The following is a 21,136-nucleotide window of genomic DNA, read 5'->3' as shown; positions in this document are numbered from 1 at the left end:
CACACCTGGGAGGCCATGGTTACTTTAGCTTAAAAGTTTAATTAAAGTTAAAATGAAAAAATTAAAATTCAGTATCTCCATCATGCTGGCAGTATTTCAAGTGCTCAACAGACAGGCATACTAGTGAACACAGCACAATGGAGCCTTTCCTTCATTTTATCAAGTTCTTTTGGACAGCCTGTATCTACAGCATTTTTAGGTTATTAACATGCCACATTTATACGGCTGAAAAGATTGTTGTTGAAATTCTTAAAAATTCTATAAATTAGTAAATAGTAAAAAATAAAAGAGAGATACCATTCAGAAATACACTGAAAGCAGCAGTACTTGTATGACTATTTATCACGTGTCAACTGAAATATTTCAGAAACAACTGTAAATGTAGCTGAGAGGTGACTCCTCACTTATCTCATGTGTGCTTAGTCACACCATCATGTCCATCTCTTTGTGACCCCATGGACTCTAGCCGGCCAGCCTCCTCTGTCCATGGGGATTCTCCAGGGAAGAATACTAGAGGGGCTTGCCATGCCCTTCTCCAGGGGACCTTCCCAACCCAGGGATGACTCCAGGTCTCCAGCATTGCAGGCAGATTCTTTACCATCTGAGCCACAGAGGAAGCCTCCAAATGCTGGAGTGGGTAGCCTATCCCTTCTTCAAGGAATCTTCCCCACCCAGGAATCAAACCTGTGTCTCCTACATTCCTTGCAGATTCTTTACCAGTGGAGCTACCAGGGAAGCCCTTATCTTATAAATAAATCAAATTTCTCAGTTTGACAAAACAGATCCAAACCTAGACCTTATGTTGTTCATATACATGATATTCATGTTCCAAGTCCACTCTGTGGTATGTTTTATGGAGAATAGTAAGAGGAGATTGATTGATACCACACTTGTGAACACATACCAAATGAATCACTGTAAACCCATGACTTTCTCAAGTCTTAGATAGAAGTGATGATTTTTGACAGTGAATTTGTAAATGAACTACACCATCTGCACTTATTGTCTTTATTCTCAGAGGCTGCTCTCCTAGAGTCAGAGAAAGCAGACTTTAATAGCAATATTATGTAGGATCATAGTTAATATGTGTATGTGTGTGTGTGTGTGGACTCCTCTTCAAGCCATTTCTTTCTTTTAGTCCAGGATCTCATATAGATTATGAGGTAGGGTGGTATAGAGCCACACATATCAAATAAACGTCATACACACTAACTTTGTCTTCATCCAGCTTTGGGACTATTAGTCACTCAGGGCCTTGATTTCCTTTAAAACAAACTCTCTCAGTGATTATCAGCTTTATGCCACTGATCCCTTGCTTCAACACAAACAAAAAACTTCACACTAGACTTCCATTAAGAACTTAGATGAGAAAACAGATATTTGTACTGAAAAGAAGCTGAGAATGACCTCCTTTCCCGGCCTGTATTCTTTTTCTGTTCCCTTCTTTCCCCAAGTTGATAAAAACTGGATTGATGGCACCCAGTCTTATGTAACAAAACAAAACAAAAAAAAACACAACAACAAACAAACAAATAAAAATAATAAAGATAAAACTCTGAAATTGTGATATATATAAACAGACATTGGGTTTTTACACATGGAAAGGGACTCATATATCACCCAGCCTAATATCCTAATTTTATGGATGAATAAATTAAAACCAAGAAAATCAGAACCATCTAAACCAAAAATGGCTTATAATCTTAATTGAATTCTTTGCCATCAACATATTTCTGTTTTATACTGATGTACTTTTTATGAATGATCATTATCATTTAGATTTTTAGAGAAAAAACAGTCAGTTCAGCAGATGTTTAGTCCAGCATATATGTGTATTTTATATTTAATATCTACCATGTTCTAACTGTTTGCATTATTTGGATCGAATTATTTGAGCATTAGATTTTCCCTTACGTCCTGCAGCCATATGCTGAAGGGCAAGTAAGACACACCTGGGGAAAGCCCACTTCTAACTCATTCCAGCATACCTGCTTGGTTCTTTCTACCTATATGCCCTGTGTTCCTGCTGACTGCAATTTTACTAATTCTCTGACCTCATAAAGACTGCCAGGGGCTGGCATGCGTGAGCAGCATGAAATCAAATGTGCCATATTGTTTAGCATCTGTTCCTAACTCCCCACGAAGTTTTCTTTGCAAACAGCACAGGGCTGTCAGCTTCAATCAGCTCTGTAGTGAACTCTACTAAGAAGCATTAGTCTTCATCCAGAATTGCTCTTTACATGACATACCTTCGCCTATGAACACAACAGAGAGGTTTAATGCTAATGTGCCTATATTACCAAAAGAGAAATCCCTTAAATGTTGCAAATATTTCTATGTGTTTAATGAGATCTAAATGTTAAGTATTTGTCCTGGGACAAACAGCACACTTTTTAGCAATTATTGTATGTTTATTTTTCTTGAAATGCTTCACTCGACTTTAACTCCTCAAGCATTCCCTTAATCTCCTCTTCATTGTAAACAAAAATAAAATTAAAATGTATTAGCCCCCTTTGCAGAAACACATTTCTAAGATTTGTAATGCATTGTGAAATTGGTTTTATTTGAGATTCCTATCAGGAATAGTAAATAAAGGAAAATTATTTCATAAATTAGGAATGCACAAGAGCTTCATAATAGGCAATGCCTAATTTTAGGTTTTTCACACATAAATATATTAAAGTTTAAACATTCTTAATCTGTCAAATAGTTAATCCAAAAGATAAATATCTCCACATTTCCCAATATACAAAACACTTATTTGCATATTACACAATTATAGATAATCATTTGAATGCTCATAAAAATTATATGCCTGTTCTTAAGATATCTAAGGAAAACCATTGTGAAGATAAAGGAAAAATATATTTTATTAACCTAAAACATGGTAATGCCTTTTCTTCTTACAATCTGGTCCAAAATATCAGTAATATAAAATGTATTTTTTGTTTATAATTTGGTTTTCTCACAGATGATTCAACCAATGAACACTATTTTTTCCAATTCAAAGGTTTATGTTTTCTTTTGTTGATAAGAAAATCATCTGACTCTGATCATGTTTCTATTTATTAACAACTTATATAAAATTGATCAAATATTTTCTGAGCATTTTATTTTTTTAATGTATTTTAATTGGAGGATAATTGCTTCACAATGTTGTGTTGGTTTCTGCCATACATCAACATGAATGAGCCACAGGTATACATACATCCCTTCCCTCTTGAACCTCCCTCTCACCTTCCTCTCTACCCCACCTCTGCAGGTTGTCACAGGGCACCAGGCTGAGGTCCCTGCTCTATACAGCAACTTCACATTAGCTATCTGTTTTACACATTGTAATACATATATTCCAATGCTACTTTCTCAATTTGTCTCATCCTCTCCTTCCCTTGCTGTGTCCATAAGTCTGTTCTCTATGCCTGAGTCTCTATTCCTGTCCTGCAAATAGGTTCATCAGTACCATTTTTCTAGATTCCATATATATGTGTTAATATACAGTATTTGTTTTTCTCTTTCTGACTTACTTCACTCTGTATAACTGGCTCTAGGTTTGTCCACCTCAATAGAACTGACTCAAATATGTTCCTTTTATGACTGAGTAATATTTCATTCCTCACTGCAAAACTCAGGCTTAAATTGAAGAGAGTAGGGAAAAAATCCAGGCCATTCAGGTATGACCTAAATAAAATCCCTTATGATTTTACAAAGGAGGTGACAAATAATTCAAAGGATTTGATCCGGTAGACAAAATGTCTGAACATCTATGGACAGAGGTTGGTAACACTGTACCAGAGGCAGTGATGAAAATCATCCCAAAGAAAAAGAAATGCAGAGCAAGGTCGTGAGGCAAGAAGCGGTAGGTTTGCTGCCGCCATTTCTTCCGCCTCCGGTCTCTGGATCTTTTGTAGAGCGTCCAACAGCGCTATGTTGGGACAGAGCATCCGGAGGTTCACAACCTCTGTGATTCGTCGGAGCCACTATGAGGAGGGTCCAGGGAAGAATATACCATTTTCAGTGGAAAACAAGTGGAGGTTACTAGCTATGATGACTTTGTTCTTTGGGTCTGGATTTGCTGCACCTTTCTTTATAGTAAGATACCAACTGCTTAAAAAGTAATCCATGAGACAGATAGGAAGAGGAGCATATTAAGAGGTGCAGTCTCTTAAAAGGAACAGTCCCTTGAAGTCAGCATCCTAGATATGTTTGTAAATAAACTAATGGCATAAATCCTTAATGCCTCTTCTCTGAAAAAAAAAAAAAAGAAAAAGAAATGCAAGAAGGCAAAGTGTTTGTCTGAGGAGTGTTTCCATTCCTCAGTGGCTGAGGAAAGAAGAGAAGTGAGAAGCAAAGGAGAAAGGGAAACATATACCCAACTGAATGCAGATTCAGAGAACAGCCAGGAGAGATAAGAAGGCCTTCTCCAATGAACAATGCAAAGAACTAGAGTGAGAAAGACTAGAGATTTCTTAAAGAAAACTGGAGAGAGCAACAGAACATTTCATATAAAGGTACAATAAAGGACAGAAACAGTAAGGACCTAATGGAGGCAAAAGAGATTAATAAGGGTGGTAAGAATACACAGAAGAACTATATAAAAAGCGGTCTTAGTGACCAGGATAACCATGATGGTGTGGCCACTCGCCTAGAGCCTGACATCCTGGAGTGTGAAGCCAAGTGGGACTTAGGAGGCATCACTATAAACAAAGCTAGTGTAGGTGGTGGAATTCCAGCTGAGCTATATAAAATCCCCAAAGATGATGTGGTTACAGTGCTACACTCAGGGACAGAAAGAGAAAGTTGCTCAGTGTGTCTGACTCTTTGTGACCCCATAGACATACAGGGGCATGACATTTTCCAGGTCAAAATACTGGAGTAGGTAGCCCTTCCCTTCTCCTGAGGATCTTCCCAACGCACGGATCAAACCAAGGTCTCCTGCACTGCAAGCAGATTCTTTATCAGCTGAACCACCAGTGAAGCACAAGAATACTGGAATGGGTAGCCTATCCCTTCTTCAGCAGATCTTCCCAACCCAGGAGTTGAACCAGGGTCTCCTGAATTGCAAGCAGATTCTTTACCAGCTGAACTACCGGGTAATCTTGCTGCACTTGATATGTCAGCAAATTTGGAACTCAGCAGTAGCCACCGGACTGGAAAAGCTAAGTTCCAGTCCCAAAGAAAGGCAGTGCCAAAAAATGGTCCAACTGCCAGACAACGGTACTCATTTCACATGCTAGCAAGGCTATGCTCAAAATTCTTTAAGATCGTCTTCAGCAGTATATGAATAACAACTTCCAGATGTATAAGCTGGGTTTAGAAAAGTCAGAGGAACCAGAGATAAAATTACCAACATTCATTGAATCATAGAGAAAGAAAATTCCAGAAAAACATCTACTTCTGTTTCATTGACTACACTAAAGCCTTTGACTGTATGGATAACAACAAACTATGGAAAATTTTAAAGAGATGGGAATATCAGACCATCTTACCTGTCTCCTGAGAGACCTGTCTCTCCTGAGAAACCTGTATGCAGGGCAAGAAGCAACAGTTATAACCTTATAAGAAATGGACTGGTTCAAAATTGGAAAAGAAGTATGACAAGACTGTATATTGTCACCTGTTTACTTAACTTATATGCAGAGTACATCATGAGAAATGCCAGGCTGGATGAATCACAAGCTGAAATCAAGATTGCCGGGAGAAATAGCAACAACTTCAGATATGCAGATGAAAGCACTCAAACGGCAGAAAGTGTAGAGGAACTAAAGAGCTTCTCGATGAGGGTGAAAGAGAAGAGTGAAAACCTGGCATAAAACCTGACATTCAAAAAACTAAGATCATAGCATTCAGTCATATCACTTCATGGCAAATAGAAGGGGAAAAAGTGAAAGCAGTGACAGATTTTCTTTTCTTGGTCTCCAAAATCACTGCAAACAGTGAGTGCTGTCATGAAATTCCAAGCTTTCCTTGGAAAGAAAGCTGTGACAAACTTAGACAGCATATTAAAAAGCAAAGACATCACCTTGCCGACAAAGGTTCATATAGTCAAAGCTATGGTTTTTCCAGAAGTCATGAACAGATGTGACAGTTGAACCATAAAGAAAGCTGAGCCCTGAAACATTGGTGCTGTGGTGTTGAAGAAGACTCTTGTGAGTCCCTTGGACTGCAAGGAGATCAAATCAGTCAATCTTAAAGGAAATCAACTCTGAATATTCATTGGAAGGACTGATGCTGAGCTGAAGCTCCAATACCTTGGTCATCTGATGAGAAGAGCTGACTCATCTGAAAAGAGCCTGATCCTATGAAAGACAGAAGGCAAAAGGAGAAGAGGGCGGCAGAGGATAAGACGGTACAGCAGCATCACTGACAGAGTGGACATGGTTTTGAGCAAACTCTGGGAGATAGTGAAGGACAGGGAAGCCTGCTGTGTTGCATTCCAAGGGGTTGCAAAGAGTCAGACACACTTAGTGACTGTACAACAACAAAATATTTCATCGTATATATGTACCACAAACTCTTTAGCCATTCATCTTCCGATGGATATCTAGGTTTCCTTCATATCCTGGCTATTGTAAATAGCATTTGTTTTCACATTCACATTTCAGATCATTCTTGAATGTCTGGCATTTAGAAGATAACATTTAAATGTGTTAAGTACAGAAGTACTCTTGTGACTTCTTTGAAGGGGCAGTGAGGTTGGCATATTCCTGTAAGAATGTAGGGGTCACTATGGAATATTAAGTAATGAAAATTAGTCATCAAAAGCAGTTAAACTACTTTGAAACTATATATAGTTTAAATATTTTTATAAGGCATGATTTTAATAGTACTGAGTAGTGACAGCAACATGAAGAAAATTAACTTATGTGGAAAATTAATAATCTTGACCATAAAGGATAAGTGAGGTTCTACTATATGTATATAGATGAGACCTAAGTGTTCATGGTAGCTGGCAGTCTAACTGGCAGACATGTAGTTGGCTACATGTCAGTTAATAGATCCTTCCTTCTTTTGCTTTCCAATCCCAAATTTTGTCTCCTTTCCTACTAATTTATTTCCTTACCAACTTAAACTCTAATCATATCCAAACTTCTAAGCAGCATAACTTATAGCTACTAGATTGTAGTTTCATTAATGCAACTAACATCATATCAGAAGAAATTAAAAGTTAAATAATATTAAAAGATATTTTGATCTCTAAGGAAGAACTTAACAGACTCTATGAAATCAGCTTTAATTGAATAAACATCTTAATTAAAATCCCAAGTACAAAACTTGATTTAAAAGAGCAGATTTTTATCACGTAAAAATATATAGAAGCAATTATTTCTATGATTTCAATAGAAAATCTTTTCCTTCTAGCAAACAATATATGTTACAAATCTTGCCAGGTAATTGTTTTGGTTAAAAGACAAAAAAAGGAAAATATTGTGAAATACTTGGATAATATTATAAAAGGAACTTGGAGGCCCAGATATGTCTGTGTGTCCAAGGCAAAGCATTAAAAGTCACAGAGATATTTAGATCATGGAAAAGAAAATTATGTGTGTGCCAGAATATGAAAAAAATAAATTTGCATTTCAAGAATATATCTACTCTCAAGGAGCAGAAGCTTGAAATGTTCAGTTAAATCTAAATGGAATATTAGAGCTCTTCAGTAGAAAGTTAAGTGGAAAATGAAGAGTTAGTCACTTAGTTGTGTCTGACTCTGTGACCCCATGGACTATAGCTTGTCAGGCTCCTCTGTGCATGGAATTTCCCAGGCAACACTACTGGAGTGGATTACCATTTCCTTCTCTAGGGGATCCTCCCGACCCAGGGATTGAACCTCCCTTTCCTGCATTAAATCCGCGGATTCTTTACTGCTGAGCCACAAGGGAAGCCCATATATTTATAATAACCACACTCAAAATAAAATCACACCTATTCTGGGTTAATTAAAATATTTAAATGTCTAATCTAATTAATTTACATTTTAAAAGAATTTTTTGAATAATACAGAAGCTTACTGTTTATTACTGATTCAAGCTGATCAATAAAGTTTTTTTTTAATTTTATGCTACTAAGTAATGTGAAGTAATTTAGAAATATGAAATAAGTGATTGCTTCAAAGAAATTCATGAAGATATAATTTTGAATCTCTAAATGCAAAATTTAAAGGAATGCAGTGTGTGGAGAAGGCCCCAATCAAGATATCAGTCAGATTCATTTTAGGAATCTAAGTGTACTGTTTTATTGGTCAATATATTTTTCCTTTCTTACATGATAGCTTTTATAATTCATAGCCACTGATTAGTTTTAACCACATTAATCAAAAATGTATCTTCTTTATGAATAAGAATAATTATTGAATTAATTTGAATAGCATTCAGAAATGTTCCAGAAATATTTCTGTGTGAGATATGGCTACCTGAACCTAGATTTTCAAGTTCTCAGGGTGACTGAATGCCACAAAAAGAATAATGTGTTAGCAGAGCTCTTGAAAACAAAAATGAGAGCAAGTACAAAGGGGAGAAGGCTGCTAAGAAGTGAGAGGCCCTGGACCGTGTTAACAAGGCTGGCGGTCAGAGGCAGGTGTTCAGCCCGAGCAGGCAGTTAGTCTAAGGGCACCACGGCAGCACACCGAATAACACGGGAAGACACGGGAGCTAAGCTCAACAGACCTCCGTATAAGCGACCCAGCGGAGGGAACTGTGGTTGGAATGTTGAGACCAGAGAAATCTGCAAGTGTCAGATGGCAGTGGAGGTTGGATGCAGGAGGTATTACGAGGGAGCTGCTAAGTCTGTTGGTAGAGAGAGCGGAGCTGGTGCACAGAAAGACACTGGGACAACTGGAGGTTCATGGAAAAGATAGCGGAGCCACTTCACTCCTGACTGCCTAAGCGCTCTCGGCTTTTCAATATTTGAAATGAGACAAGTGATTATTTTCTCCTCATACTTAAAGGTTTCAAGGGGAGACAACCACAGTTTAATTTTTAACATTGTCATTTGCATTATTTGCTTTCCTTCCATCATTCATCCAATAACTAAGTACTTATTGATCATCTAATAATGAGGGTCACTTTGTAGGCATGGGAAGATAAATAAGAAGCTATTTTAGTTTTGAGGTGTTCACCCTTCAGGTTCAGGAGGCAAAGACATCCTACTCTAAATTTGTTTGGCAATACTGCATAATAGTCAAATTTTCTGAAAAGAAAAATGCAATCTATTAGAATTATATAGCTCATTTCATTTATTACTTGTTTTTCATTTACATCTATCATCAGATTGTTCAATGCATTCAGGATTGCTCCAAATTTTTTTAAGATGAGTTTACAGTGACAATGAAATGTCAAGATACCTCTGGAGACATTTTAGGGAATGGTCTAGGGATATTAATAATCTTAAAATAATGAATTAGATTAGCTCTAGGGATATTAAGAATTTTAAAGTAATGAATTAGAAATGAATTAGATAATAATCTAAGGGAGAGAAAAATTCATGAGCTGAGATTAAGCAGTAGTGCTTATGTAAAATATTATCTCGAGGTGAATCTGTATGAAGGGTACATTGGGATTCTGTACTTCTTTTACACATTTTTATAGTCTTGAATTATCACAAAAAATAAAATATTAGACAATGAATTTATAAGGTAGGGAATAATTTTGACAAATATCAGTTTAAAAAACCCTAAAACTGGTGAAATATGTTAAATCTCAGTGTTGACTTTCAATGTCATAAAATAATAAACTGTCAAAATATTCTACCAGTTCTGTATTTCATCCATGATATTTTTCTGAAAAGTATAGTATGTATGAGTAGATCATATTTCTCTTTTTAAAACTGTACTTTAATTGAAAGGTACATTTCTACCCGAAGACCCAGCATCAAGTCAATCATAGAAATAAGCACCACTTCCTCATCTATATTAATGAATATGCCCATGCAGTAAGTGTAAAACAATTGCTGTTATGCTTGAAATTGCTATAAAATCAGAAAAAGTGACCTGAAAATGTGGATTTTATGAAGAGTTTTAGTTCATAATGTAAGCATACAGCATGATGAAGCACTAACATGATCTCAGAGTAAGGATCTGGTATTTGAAGACAAGATCTACATCTAATTCTTCATGGCTTCTACTGAACACAACTGGTTCCCTGGCATGTAGGCATCAACAAAATGTTTCAATTTAAAAGTGAATGGAATTTTAGAAAAATCATTTCCATAACATCAGATGTGGAAGCTTTCTAAAGAATTTGAATGGGTTTTTTTCTTTGAGTAAATCATTATTATGGGAAATGGAAGCATTTAAATAACATGCCTTTGATCTCCATCTATGCCCAAAATTGTGTGTGTGTGTGTGTGTGTGTGTGTGTGTACACAGAAGGTCATAATGCACATGTTAACAAATCAAGGACTTTCAATACTTCTCCCATTCAGGCTCAAACTCATCATCAGTTAACGACAAGATACAAGTGCTGCAAGAAAACAGGAGCAATGCTTTTTACTGTCCCTCGGTTTTCACTGCCCAGCAGAGGAGTGACACTTATACAGCATTTCACTTATAATATAGGAAGCTATAAAAATTATTATGTAGGTCGTAAGCCAAAATCCGATAAAAGGAAATTCAGAACAACCCTTTTGAACTGTAAAAGTAGGCAGTAAACTTCCTAAACAATAGAAGCAGTTTTTTGGGGGAAATGATTAGTTATAATGCATATCAGTTCCTTAGGTGAAAGTGAGAAGTGAAAGAGTTAGTCCCTCAATCATGTCTGACTCTTTGTGACCCCATGTATTATAACTCACCAGGCTCCTCTGACCATGGAATTCTCCAGGCAAGAATACTACAGTTCCTTAGGTATCACTAACTAAAGCTTAATTAAACTTACTCTGTATCTGCTATTTGCCAAGCACTGGAAGAAACTCTTTCGAGCAGTATTTCATTTAGCATTCATGCAATATTCACAACAATTCTATTAGTTATTTAACGTTTAACAAAAGAGATAACTGAGACTTACAGAGGTGAACTAATCTGCTTATGGTCACACTTGTCATTTGTTGTCAAAACAAAATTTGAACTCAGGTCTGTTTCTTACAGGTCCAGACTCTAAAGCAACTACCTGCCAAAGCATTGTGAAGTAAAGAATGCCTTAAAAAAGATATCCTGGCGAAACTATTACATCAGAAAAACTCTAAGTACTCATTTCGATCCTCTAAACATGATGAGAATTTATGTGGTGATGAGCATGGACAACTTCAGCTCACAGGCTGTAAGGAAGACTGTCTGTCAGTTGTTAACTTTAAGGCTCTGGCTTCTTGGGCCTTTGGTTACTGACTTTCTTTTTCAATATCCCATTTTGCAACAAAAAACTGTACCCAGAGGCTTTAATCATTGCTTTTATGCTCATCAGAATTGGATAAAAAATACTCATCTAGAGAAAGCAAATAACTGAATGAATAACTAAGAGAATATGAGTGGGAGACTCTTCAAGATTCTGCTACCATCAGTCTAAATGAAATTTAGGCCACAGAAACTGGAATCCACTCTCACTGATTACTAAACACAAGTATCTTGCATTTCATACTTTCTGCCAAGAACAGAATATTTATTTATACTTAACAAGGAATGAAACCTATATAACTATGGAATAAAATGATATGCAACACCCACAGAATGGCATGTATAATATTTTTGAAATGATCTGTATATAATTCAAGGGCTGAAAACTTCTAGCAGTTTGTTACTAGCTATAAATTAGTTTACTGAGAATAACAATATGTATCTTTTTGCTGATTGTTTTTCTTCACTTTCATTGGAGTACAGTTGCTTTATAATGTTGTGTTAGTTTCTATTGCACAGTATACTGAATTGGCTATACATGTAATCCCTCTTTTTTTGGATTCCCTTCCCATTGAACTCACCAAAGAGCACTGAGTAGAGATCCCTGTGCTAAACAGAAGGTTCTCATTAGTTATCTATTCCATACATAGTATCAATACTGTATATATAGTTTTAACTGACTTTTAGGTTGATTTTATCAGACTAATGTTGATAATTTGCCATCAAGATTTTCCCTCCCTGGGATGCCCTTGGATGGTCCAATCAAATTATATGAAGTGTGAAAATCAATATAAACTTTATCAATATTTTTTATTCTAAAATAACAAGTAATGAATATATCATAAGACTTTAAAATTCATTTCATATAGTCTTTATTTGATTTGTGAATTGCTAAGCATCTGATTTAATCAGTAGTCAGTTTAAAACCAGAATGTGTTAATATTGATTAAACTAAAAATATACTAACTCTTTCCTTGTGGCTCAGCTGGTAAAGAATCCGCCTGCAATGTGGGAGACCTGGGTTTGATCCCTGCATTGGGAACATCCCTTGGAAAAGGGAAAAGCTACCCACTCCAGTATTCTGGCCTGGAGAATTCCATGGACAGCCCATGGGGTAGCAAAGATCGGACACGAATGAGCCACTTTCAACTTCACTTTTTACTTTCATAGTAACTCTAGCTTGATTATAGATTTCCATAGGAGTCTAAATTGAAGAACATTATGCCAGTAAATGTTCAGTAAATATGAAGGGATGGAGCCAAAGCAAAAACAATACCCAGTTGTGGATGGGACTGGTGATAGAAGCAAGGTTCAATGCTGTAAAGAGCAATATTGCATAGGAACCTGGAATGTTAGGTCCATGAATCAAGGCAAACTGGAAGTGGTCAAACAGGAGATGATAAGAGTGAACATCGACATTCTAGGAATCAGTGAACTAAGATGGACTGGAATGGGTGAATTTAACTCAGATGACCATTGTATATACCACTGTGGGCAGGAGTCCCTTAGAAGAAATGGAGTAGCCATCATAGTCAACAAAAGATTCTGAAATGCAGTACTTGGATGCAATCTCAAAAACGACAGAATGATCTCTGTTCATTTCCAAGGCAAACCATTCAATATCATGTTAATCCAAGTCTATGCTCCTACCAGTAAAGCTGAAGAAGCTGACGCTGAACAGTTCTATGAAGACCTACAAGACCTTTTAGAACTAACACCCCCAAAAGATGTCCTGTTCATTATGCTGCTGCTGCTGCTGCTAAGTGGCTTCAGTCGTTTCCGATTCTGTGTGACCCCATAGATGGCAGCCCACCAGGCTCCCCCGTCCCTGGGATTCTCCAGGCAAGAACACTGGAGTGGGTTGCCATTTCCTTCTCCAGTGCATGAAAGTGAAAAGTGAAACGGAAGTTGCTCAGTCGTGTCCAACTCTTCAAGATCCCATGGACTGCAGCCTACCAGACTCCTCCATCCATGGGATTTTCCAGGCAAGAACACTGGAGTGGGTTGCCATTTCCTTCTCCAGTGCATGAAAGTGGAAAGTGAAAAGTGAAAAGGAAGTTGCTCAGTAGTGTCCAACTCTTCGACACCCCATGGACTGCAGCCTACCAGACTCCTCCATCCATGGGATTTTCCAGGCAAGAGTACTGGAGTAGGGTGCCATTGCCTTCTCTGCCTGTTCATTATAGGGGACTGGAATGCAAAAGTAGGAAATCAAGAAACACCTGGAGTAACAGGCAAATTTGGCCTTGGGGTAAAGAATGAAGCAGGGCAAAGGCTAATAGAGTTCTGCCAAGAGAACGCACTGGTCATAGCAAACATCCTCTTCCAACAACACAAGAGAAGACTCTACACATGGACATCACCAGATGGTAGACACTGAAATCAGATTGATTATATTCTTTGCAGCCAAAGATGGGGAAGATCTATACAGTCAGCAAAAACAAGACCAGGAGTGGACTGTGGCTCTGATCATGAACTCCTTATTGCCAAATTCAGACTGAAATTGAAGAAAGTGGAGAAAAGAACTAGACCATTCAAATATGACCTAAATCAAATCCCTTATGACTATACAGTGGAAGTGAGATATAGATCTAAGGGATTAGATCTGATAGACAGAGTGCCTGATGAACTATGGATGGCGGTTTGTGACATTATACAGGGAACAGGGATTAAGACCATCCCCAAGAAAAAGAAATGCAAAAAAGCAAAATAGCTGTCTGAAGAGGCTTTACAAATAGCTGTGAAAAAGAGAGAAGTGAAAAGCAAAGGAGAAAAGGAAAGATATATCCATTTGGATGCAGAGTTCCAAATAATAGCAGGGAGAGATAAGAGAGCCTTCTTCAGTGATCAATGCAAAGAAATAGAGGAGAACAATAGAATGGGAAAGACTAGAGATCAAGAAAAAGACTTCAAGAAAATTAGAGATACCAAGGGAACATTTCATGCAAAGATGGGCTCAATAAATGACAGAAATGATAGGGCCCTATCTGAAGCAAAAGATATTAAGAAGAGGAGGCAAGAATATACAGAAGAACTGTACAAAAAAGATCTTCATGACCCAGATAATTACGATGGTGTGATCACTCACCTTGAGCCAGACATCGTGGAATGTGAAGTCAAATGTGCCTTAGGAAGCATCACTACAAACAAAGCTAGTGGAGGTGATGGAATTCCAGTGGAGCTATTTCAAATCCTGAAAGATGATGCTGTGAAAGTGCTGTACTCAATATGTCAGCAAATTTGGAAGACTCAGGAATGGCCACAGGACTGGAAAAGGTCAGTTTTCATTCTAATCCCAAAGAAAGGCAATGCCAAAGAATGCTCAAACTACCGCACAATTGCACTCATCTCACACGCTAGTAAAATAATGCTTAAAATCCTCCAAGCCAGGCTTCAGCAATATGTAAATCATGAACTTCCAGATGTTCAAGCTGGTTTTAGAAAAGGCAGAGGAACCAGAGATCAAATTGCCAACATCCGCTGGATCATCGAAAAACCAAGAGAATTCCAGTACTTCTGCTTTATTGACTACGCCAAAGCCTTTGACTGTGTGGATCACAATCAACTGTGGAAAATTCTGAAAGAAATGGGAATACCAGACCTGCCTCTTGAGAAACTTGGATGCAGGTCAGGAAGCAACAGTTAGAACTGGACATGGAACAATAGACTGGTTCCAAATAGGATAAGAAGTGTGTCAAGTCTGTATATTGTCACCCTGCTTGTTTAACTTATATGCAGAGTACATCATGAGAAAAGCTGGGCTGGAGGAAGAACAGGCGGGAATCAAGATTGCCGGGAGAAATATCAATAACCTCAGATATGCAGATGACACTACCCTTATGGCAGAAAGTGAAGAAGAACTACAGAGTCTCTTGATGAAATGGAGGAGAGTGAAAAAGTTGGCTTAAAGTTCAACATTTAGAAAACTATGATCATGGCATCCGGTCTTACGACTTTATGGCAAATAGATGGGGAAATAGTGAAAACAGTGGCTGAGTTTATTTTTCTGGGCTCCAAAATCAGTGCAGATGGTGATTGCAGCCATGAAATTAAAAGATGCTTACTCCTTAGAAGGAAAGTTTTGACCAACCTAGACAGCATATTAAAAAGCAGACATTACTTTGTCAACAAAGGTCCATCTAGTCAAGGCTATGGTTTTTCCAGTGGTCATGTATGGATGTGAGAGTTGGACTATAAAGAAAGCTGAGCGCCAAAGAATTGACGCTTTTGAACTGTGGTGTTGGAGAACACTCTTGAGAGTCCCTTGGCCTGCAAGGAGATCCAACCAGTCCATCCTAAAGGAAATCAGTCCTGAATATTCATTGAAAGGACTGATGTTGAAGCTGAAACTCCAATACTTTGGCCACTTGATGCGAAGTGCTGACTCATTTGAAAAGACCCTGATATTGGGAAGGATTAAGGGCGTTAGGAGAAGGGGACGACAGAGGATGAGATGGTTGGATGGCATCACTGACTCAGTGGACATGGGTTTGGGTGAACTCCGGGAGTTGGTAATGGACTGGGAGGCCTGGCGTGCTGCAGTTCATGGGGTCATAAAGAGTTGGACACGACTGAGTGACTGAAGTGAACTGAATGCCAGGAAAAATAATTTTATTGTGTTGCTATTTTCTGAAATGATTAATGAGATAATTATATGAATAGAATGAGTACATATATTTGGATTGATCACTTTTATGGGTAAATTGGTAACCAGGGCAGTATAGCTGAGAATAGCTTGTCAATTAATAGATATAATGATGAAAAGTTATTTAATTCCAAATGCACAGTGAAACTGAGTGGTCAAAGAAACCAAGTGAAAGTGAACGTCATTCAGTCATGTCTGACTCTTTGCAAACCCAGGGACTATATAATCCATGGAATTCTCCAGGCCAGAATACTGGAGTGGGTAGCCGTTCCCCTCTCCAGGGGATCTTCCCAACCCAGGAACTGAACCCATGTCTCCCACATTGCAGGTGTATTCTTCACCAGCTGAGCCATCAGAGAAGCTTCAAAGAAACCAAATCTATTACAATTATACAGTAACTCATAAGAAATGGGGTACAGCCCATTACATATTTGCCCAGTGTCATAATCCTAGGAAAAGTTTCAGTGGCCAAGAAAGAGTTAATTGTAAAATCCCTTCATAAGGTAGTAGGAAAAAATAGATATACATTTTAAGAAGGATATTAAAGGATTTTCCAGTGTCCCAGATTATGCCCAGAACATGTAGGTGCAGCATTCAAAAAACAGCAAGAACAATAAAAACCTGGAGTATCTGACAACCCTGACAAATACTAAGTAAGCGAAAGTTGCTCAGTCGTGTCCTACTCTTTGTGACCCCATGGACTATACAGTCTATGAAATTCTCTAGGCCTAAATACTAAGTAATTGGCCCAATTGCATATTTCAGGAGTGCTAGTTCCAAGATCTGGAATAAAATTTACGTAAGAATTAGAAAATATTAACACAGAGCTAAACCAGTGTTTGTTGAATCTGAACTCATATCCTACACTAAGGATGTTATCTTTTAATAGAGTAATGACTTTTTGCCAGGCATTGTATTATGCTATATTGTGTCTCATAGACTGAAGCTAACATTAGCTATTAGCTAACATTCAGTCTATAAGACACAATGCAGTGTAATGCAATAAACTCATCTTCCCAGGTGGTGCTAATGGTAAAGAATCTGCCTGCCAGTTCAGGAGATATAAGAGACTTGGGTTCGATCCCTGGGTTGGGAAGATCCCCTAGAGGAGGGCATGGCAACCCACTCTAGTATTCTTGCTTAGAGAATCTCTTGGACAGAGGAGTCTGGCAGGGCGTGGTCAGTAGGATTGCAAAGAGTTGGCCATGACTGGAGCAACTTAGCACACAAGTACCAGATAAACTAGGCAGACAGAAAATATCACAAAAATCTTTAGCAGTCTTGGATGACTTTAGTTTGGGTCTTACCAGGTCTTGAAATTACTTCTGATCATCGGATGTGCTCTCAAACCCTCCTTAGTGTCAGAACTAGTCATATTCACTTTGATAATCTCTTGACCTCACCTTGACTGAACTTGCATTGGATTACAGACTGGAGGATTAGATATATTTCAGAAGTTATTGCTATTGAGCCTGTACCTTAGATTTTTAAAAATGACATCTATAGATGGATTTGAGATTGGTGCATTTGTGTGAACTTTAACCTAGCTTCGGAGAAGGCAATGGCACCCCACTCCAGTACTCTTGCCTGGAAAATCCCATGGACGGAGGAGCCTGATAGGCTGCAGTCCATGGGGTCACTAAGTCGGACACGACTGAGCAACTTCACTTTTACTTTTCGCTTTCATGCGTTGGAGAAGGCAATGGCAACCCACCCCAGTGTTCTTGCCTGGAGAATCCCAGAGATGGCGGAGCCTGGTGGGCTGCCATCTATGGAGTCGCACAGAGTCATACAGGACTGATGTGACTTAGCAGCAGCAGCAGCAGCAACCTAGCTTAATATGCAAAACCAAGGATATTTAATGAAAAAAATTATGCCAACTGTATCAAACTATAAACTTTTAATATATTTTAAGGTACATATTAAATATTATATATCAATACTTTTTTGGTCTTTATGGATATTTTTCCCCTGTACTTATACATATGAGCAATATCACATTATAAATTATGACTTCTATAATTACTGAGAAATTAGATAGTGAGTAGAAATGTTTAAGATGTAAATGTAAAAATATCTCTATCTTTTGTGAATTATGAAAATTTTAATCCAAGATGCAGCATTATTTAAAAAGTATGGTTATAAATAAGTATTGACCCTCCATATAATATCTAATAGCATCTGGATATTCATTTTATACATACATATCAACATTAGTATTTATGTTCATTCTTGGGAAGCATAAAAGCAATCCTCAGGAAATGTCATTTCTTTTCTGGCTATGGTGGTATTGTTATAACCTATACCAAAAGCAAAAATAGCAGACATGCATAAGTTTTAAATAATTAGTTTGTCAGCAAGAAAATTTATTTTCCATACTCTTCAAGAAGAAATATCAATAAAGTAGCTGCACAGGTTCACAAAAACTCAGATTTTTTTAAAGGCAAAATAGTTGGGTTTATTATCAAAGAGCTCTATATTTGAAACATGTTCAGTTGCTAAACCCTATATGTAATAATAGTTAAGTGGCTTTAGAGAGAAGGAACAGTTTTTCAGAACAGGCTTATTAACAAAGTTCTATTTTTCTTGCAGTTCTGCTTTAGAATCATAGAATATTAGTGGTACTTTATTCTCTTTGGGTAAAGAAGTGGACAGCAATTTACTAAGCCCAAATTCTCTTACTGCATTTAAGTTCTTTGATAAATTCCTTCTTTTTCTGCTTCAGTATGTATTTGCCCCTAGCCACTTAATACTGCAGCCAGCTTATATGAAAGGAAACCAAGGTTCAGAAAGTTTTAGTATCATGCCAAATATCTTAAAAATGTCAAGGCCAGTAATGAATTCAGAACATCTGACTTCAGGGCTCATTCTGTTAACCAGTTGACAGAAATTTCCAAGATTTAGAGACTGAACAAATTAACTTATCTAAACGACTGGATCAGTCAGAAAGTATCATGCCGTGTTTTGTATGGAAATTCAGAGAAAAGAAAGCCCAGAAGTAAACTGATAGTATCATCTCATACAGAGGAGCATTAACCTTGGTCAGTGAATGTTTCTGGCATTTTCAACCTGTTGACCCTACAGAGTGAATTCATTTTACTCTACTTCTGTTCTTATGGCTTTAGTAGAAATTTTGGAGTATGATTTCCATATCTGCCCACTAGGAGAAACAGCAATAGACATTGAGTCTTCTGGTATCCAAGACAGTTATATTTTTAATTTATTGATGTTTGCCTTCTGAATATAAGCATCAGGGTTATAAGACAGTGAATGTGAGTGTAATATTGAGTAACAGACAACCTCTAGGTGTGATAATATGGTCAGTTTTCCAAGCTTGTGAACCTGAAGGCTATAATGTAAACTGAGATAAATTCATGAAATAATAAATACTATTTTGTATCATTTATTTACCCTAGGCAAATGCAGCACACACACAAGCCATATATACATACACACACTATAATATCAATGTTACAAAGGATATAATTCCTGGCTTTATTTTTCATGTAACTTTTCTACAGTAGTAATCCACAAAGCATACTGCCTCAATATCTAGGTTTATAATCAATGCTAATAATCAAACATGTATTTTGTAAGCAATGTCCAGATAACAAAAGGCATACTGTTGCTACTAATGATATAAATGCTTTTTCAAATCCTCTAAATTCATGATCTTAACATTAAATATAAATATATATGAATAGCTTCTAATTTTATCTGAAAAAATCATATTACTTGATTAAAAGTGATTTAAATATAATGCTATTGTGTTTATATGTCTATACAATTTGCCAATAAGGCACACAAGAAAGCAATTACAATAATTTCTTATTTCTATTATCACTAAGCAGCTGAAAGATTATCACTCTCAGCTCATTATTTAGACAGAAGTTATTAATCACTGAGCATTATATTTAGGGTCTGTAGAATTGATTTTCTTACCAAAGTAAGAATAAAGAATTCTCTGAATTCAAGTTTAATATGATCCATTTAAATTACCTTAAAAAGCAGAAACATTTAGCAGTCATCTTCATAATTTTAGAGCATTTTTTGTAAATCTTTCTATTTCTAATTCCATTTACTATTAAGCACTAAAGTATGTTATAATGAGAAAAGTTATACATATAAATTGCCTATCCAGTTAAATTTTTCTCATTACTAATTACTTCCCAATTACCTCCTTACTCTGCTGCTCTGTTCTTTTTCAGACGTTCACCTCCTGTTTTCCATATTGAGAGGTTTTGATTGTGTGGCACTTCATTAATTTTATTGGTTATGCATCAAATTCGGACCACTTGCATATTTGATGCTTCTTCAATTTAGTTTTCTGAATAAATTCTGTGGCTTTTTAAACCTGTAAAGCTTATAAACCTAGCAAAATGTTTTTGAATATGAAGATATTGAAAGTTCAGTTTTTGAAAGGGGATATATCTAAAAAGTAATTGTAGAATCTGCAGTGTTAAGCACTGAGTAACTTTTCCAATTATCTAATTTGAAGCAGTATATGTTTTCCATCAACATTTTGAAATGAGTATCTTTTCCCTCCTATGCACACGTGGCCCTGTGCGCTTAGTCACTCAGTCATGTCTGACTCTTTTCGAGCCCACAGACTGTAGCCCACCAGGCTCCTCTGTTTATGGGATTCTCCAGGCAAGAATACTGGAGTGGATTACTATGCCCTCCTCCAGGGGATCTTCCCAACCCAGGGATTGAATGCACCTCTCTTATGTCTCTTGCATTGGCTGGCGGGTTCTTTACCACTAGCACCACCTGAGAACCCCTGGGCCTAGTGGTTCAGTTCAGTCCAGTCGCTCAGTTGTGTCTGACTCTTTGCGACCCCATGAATCACAGCACGCCAGGCCTCCCTGTCCATCACCAACTCCCGGAGTTCACTCAGACTCACGTCCATCGAGTCAGTGATGCCATCCAGCCATCTCATCCTGGGTTGTCCCCTTCTCCTCCTGCCCCCAATCCCTCCCAGCATCAGAGTCTTTTCCAATGAGTCAACTCTTTGCATGAGGTGGCCAAAGTACTGGAGTTTCAGCTTTAGCATCATTCCTTCCAAAGAAATCCCAGGGCTGATCTCCTTCAGAATGGACTGGTTGGATCTCCTTGCAGTCCAAGGGACTCTCAAGAGTCTTCTCCAACACCACAGCTCAAAAGCATCAATTCTT

General features: G+C 37.4%; 2 protein-coding genes across 2 annotated transcripts in view; one reads left to right on the top strand and one right to left on the bottom strand.

Annotated features, from left to right (window-relative positions):
- Positions 1-21,136, bottom strand: part of SGCZ (sarcoglycan zeta) — a 1,114,082-nt gene that overhangs the window by 340,361 nt on the left and 752,585 nt on the right. The gene's annotated exons all lie outside the window — the stretch shown is intronic.
- Positions 3,836-4,234, top strand: LOC120865793 (cytochrome c oxidase subunit 7C, mitochondrial). Its single transcript, XM_040243172.1, has one exon. The coding sequence runs from the start codon at positions 3,925-3,927 to the stop codon at positions 4,114-4,116; it is 192 nt and encodes a 63-aa protein (XP_040099106.1). The 5' UTR covers positions 3,836-3,924; the 3' UTR covers positions 4,117-4,234.

This window comes from Oryx dammah, unplaced genomic scaffold, assembly GCF_014754425.2.
Source record: "Oryx dammah isolate SB20612 unplaced genomic scaffold, SCBI_Odam_1.1 HiC_scaffold_7, whole genome shotgun sequence".
NCBI lineage: Eukaryota > Metazoa > Chordata > Mammalia > Artiodactyla > Bovidae > Oryx > Oryx dammah.
The sequence above is the reverse complement of the archived record's forward strand: the minus strand, read 5'-3'. Positions and strand labels throughout refer to the sequence as shown.